The sequence below is a fragment of the Haliaeetus leucocephalus genome, unplaced genomic scaffold (genome assembly GCF_000737465.1).
Source record: "Haliaeetus leucocephalus isolate CR32 unplaced genomic scaffold, Haliaeetus_leucocephalus-4.0 Scaffold646, whole genome shotgun sequence".
Classification (NCBI taxonomy): Eukaryota; Metazoa; Chordata; class Aves; order Accipitriformes; family Accipitridae; genus Haliaeetus; species Haliaeetus leucocephalus.
The window spans coordinates 670,520-674,096 of record NW_010973082.1 but is presented as its reverse complement, the minus strand read 5'-3'; the positions used below and the strand labels follow the sequence as shown (position 1 = coordinate 674,096).

General features: G+C 67.2%; 1 protein-coding gene across 1 annotated transcript in view; it reads left to right on the top strand.

The window, feature by feature from the left end:
* AATK (apoptosis-associated tyrosine kinase) overlaps positions 1-2,404 on the top strand; it is a 7,925-nt gene extending 5,521 nt beyond the window's left edge. The window contains exons 10-13 of the mRNA XM_010578717.1: positions 9-1,514; positions 1,667-1,814; positions 1,908-2,135; positions 2,329-2,404. Of these exons, the coding sequence (XP_010577019.1) occupies positions 9-1,514; positions 1,667-1,814; positions 1,908-2,135; positions 2,329-2,357 (1,911 nt within the window). The 3' untranslated portion in view covers positions 2,358-2,404. The remainder of the gene's footprint in view (positions 1-8; positions 1,515-1,666; positions 1,815-1,907; positions 2,136-2,328) is intronic.
* The last annotated feature ends 1,173 nt before the right edge of the window (positions 2,405-3,577 follow it).

Sequence of the window (3,577 nt, the reverse complement as noted above, 5' to 3'; positions counted from 1 at the left end):
TGCCGGAGGCCTCCGAGGCGCCTGCGCCAGCGCCCGGGGAAGCTGCCGCCGAGAGCGGCGTGTGTGCCACCGGCGATGCGGACCAGACGCCGGACAAGACCTTCTCCAGCGCCAGCTTCCCCAGCGCAGACGAGGGGAGCGACGAGGACACGGCGGAGCTGACCTCCGGCGTCTTCACCGACTTCTCCGGGGACTACATGGAGCGGGCGGAGGCAGCTCCGGCGTTCAAGTCCCTGCAGAAGCAGGTGGGGACGCCGGACTCCCTGGAGTCGCTGGACATCCCCTCCACAGCCAGCTCCTGCGAGGTCTTCAGTCCCACCGCCTTCATGCCCGCCGGCCAGCCCAAGGCCCTCGACAGTGGCTACGACACCGAGAATAACGAGTCCCCCGAGTTTGTCCTCAAGGAACCCCACGAGCCCCGAGAACCGGAGGCCTTCAGCCAGCTGGGGAAGCCGCCCCCGGGGCTGCCAGGGGGTGAGGGCGAGGGTTCGGCCCCCGAAACGCAGCTCTCCACCTCCCTCGGGTCCGAGCTGCATGGCCTCGCCGAGAAGAACCCCTACCGCGACTCTGCCTACTTCTCCGACTACGATGCCGAGGCCGAGCGTGGCCCCAAGGACGAGGAGGACAGTGACGGCTCCCGGACCCCAGAGGCGGAGGAGGGTTCCCAGTCCCTTGCGCAGGACCTAGGGCGAGCCCCCGGGCCAGCAGAGGACCCGCTGCACCCCCCAGGGGCGCCCGGCAGCCCCCCGGCAGCACCCGGAGTTGCAGTGGCAGCGGACGCACAGATGGCGGGGCTTTTGGTGGGGGACTGGCGGGGGGCAGAGGACGGGAGCGCCCCGGCCGGACCCACGGGGCAGGTGCCTGGCACCGAGCAGCGACCCGCTGGCACGGGGCTGGTGCTGGGCAGCTCCCCGCGCCCCAACGGAGACGCCTGTCCCCCGGGCTCTGCGCTGCCAAAGACTTTCTTCTTGACGCCGGTGCCGGCGAGCCCCGGGGAGTCGGCGTCCATCGGAGGGACCCGCATGCTGGAGGATGTCCCTGGACTTGGGGCAGCTGCGGCCGGGGGCGAACAGACTGTGCCCCCCGTGCTGGGGCTTGGGGAAGCAGGGCTGCCCCTGGAGGGGACCGGGGCGGGCGATGCGCCGGGGGGTCCCAGCACGCTGCTACCGGGGGACGACTCGCCCCCGGGACTCTCCCCGCTCCCGTCCACCCGGGAGCTGCGGCCGGTCACCCCTGAGCACCGTGAAGAGCCGGAGGAGGAGGAGGAGGACACGGAGGACAGCGACGAGTCGGACGAGGAGCTGCGCTGCTACAACATCCAGGAGCAAAGCGAGGAGAGCGAGGAGGAGCCGGCGGCCGTGCCCATCGTGGTGGCTGAGAGCCAGAGCGGCAGGAACCTGCGCAGCCTCCTCAAGATGCCCAGCCTGCTCTCCGAGGCCTTCTGCGAGGATCTGGAGCGCAAGAAGAAGGCCGTCTCCTTCTACGACGACGTTACCATCTACCTCTTCGACCAGGTGGGTAACCGCGGGGTGGGCAGAGCCTGGTGCTGGGCACGGCCCCATGGTGTTTTCCAGATGCCGTCTTCGTGCATGGGGACCGGTGGCGGGAGCCGTCCCCAGGCATGCCTCCAGCGAGGGTCCCTTCCCGCCTGTCTCCCCTTCCGCAGGAAAGCCCCACGCGGGAGCTGGCTGAGCAGAGCTTCCCGGAGCCCCCCCAGCCTTCGGGGCAGCCCCCCGCCGGTGGCAGCCCCCCCAGCCCGGCAGACAGGCTCGGTGCCTCGGACGACTCCTCGGACGGCAACGCCTCGGAAGAGAGTAAGGGGCTGGGGGGGGGTAATACGGGGGAGGCGGCGCGCTGGGCTGGGGTGACCCCCATGGTGGGCTCAGTCCCCTCGCTCCGTGTCGCAGGCGGTGGCTTCGAGTGGGACGACGACTTTCCGCTCATGCCCGTGAAGCCATCCCTGATGGCCTCGCTGACGGGGACGCCGGCAGAGCCCGACCCAGCCGTGCCCGCCCTGGTGCCGGCGCAGAAACAGGTGCTGCCTATCCAGTTCTCCCGGTTCACCGTCTCGCCTGCCCCGGTATCCCGGTTCTCCATCACCCACGTCTCCGACTCGGACATGGACTCCATAGGAGGTGAGTCCCAGGACCCACCGCCACCCCCGGGGGTCTGGAGAGCTGCTGTCGCCCGGTGCCAGCCGCGGTGGGAGCCGGGAGCGTGCGGGACACTCTGCCCTCGTGCCCCGTGGGGACGGTCACGTCCTCCGAAGGGCCGGGTGTCCCACGGGAACACCGGGACCCACTCATGCCACCTCTCTGCTTGTTGCAGGCAGCAGCGAAGACGGCGACCGGGAGTGAGCCAGCCGGGCACGCTGGTCGGGCATTGCCCCGGTACCGGCACGGGGCGGCAGAGGACGGCGGGGCCGGGAGCGGGGGTCCGGCCGTGGGCTCCCAGACTGCGCTCTGGATTTTTTTTTTAGACAGATTTTATCGGAAGGAGCTCGTTTGCTGCTGCGAGTGGGAGCGGGGCCGGCGCGGCCCGGGGCCAGGCGGTGGGTGACGGCCGTGCGTGCGTGTGCGGGTGGCTGTGTGTGTGCGTGTACAAATAGTCACATATATATATATAGACATATATATATATATAAAAATTATAGCATTTAAAGGGTAGTGCCCTGACCTTGCTAACATTTGCAGAGTGTCCCCCCCGCAGTGAAGTCCCCCCGCCTTGGCTTCTTGCCCATGTGTGCTCCCTGAGCCGGTGTTTGTCCCCGCACCCCCTGTGCCACCCCGCCCCCCCACCCAGTGCCGTGCGCTTGGCCTTGCACCTCACTGCCGGTGGCCCCACACGGCGGATCGGCCCCCCCACGGCTGCCCCACGGCGTTCCTGAGCGAGGGGGTCGCCGGCTGCTGCCGCTGCTTGATGTCGCCCCAAGTGCACCCGTTCCCCGAGCCGGGGCTGCTGCCGGCTCTCGTGACCCCCACGTTCAGGGTGGGAAGCATAACTTTGGGGGGAGGGGGGAGGGGCTGGGGGGGGCTGGGGAGCTCCCCTCCTCCCTTGCTTTTTGGGGAACAGTCCCGGCCCGGTGAGGGACCCCGAGGGCTGGCGGGACCCCTGCCCCGCTGCGGCGGGGGGCGGCATGGGGAGGGCTGGCGGAGGGGATCCTGGCTGCCCCCCATGTGGGGTGGCCCCCCAGGACCCGCCAACCCAACTATTTTTGTATTTAAAGAAAAGGATAAAAAAAACCCACAACCCGAACCCACCCTAAAAAACAAAACTTGCTGTCGACAGAACCCACAGTGATGCGATTTTAAGTTATTGCTGCCAAAGAGACGTAACAAGTCGGGGGGGGTGGGGGGGGGGGGGGCGTGCTCGCGGTTCTTTGTTCATTTTTTTTTTGTTTGTTTGTTTGTGTTTTTTTTTTAATTGATTTGAGGCTTAGGATAATTGTGCAATTCCAGCTTCCAGAAGGAAATGGAAGTAAGCGGAGCTGAGCGAAACCTTGAAATCAGGGCTGGTTCCTTTGGGGTCTATAGACCAAACCCTGAGGTGAGAAATGTACCCCCCCTTTGCCCCACAC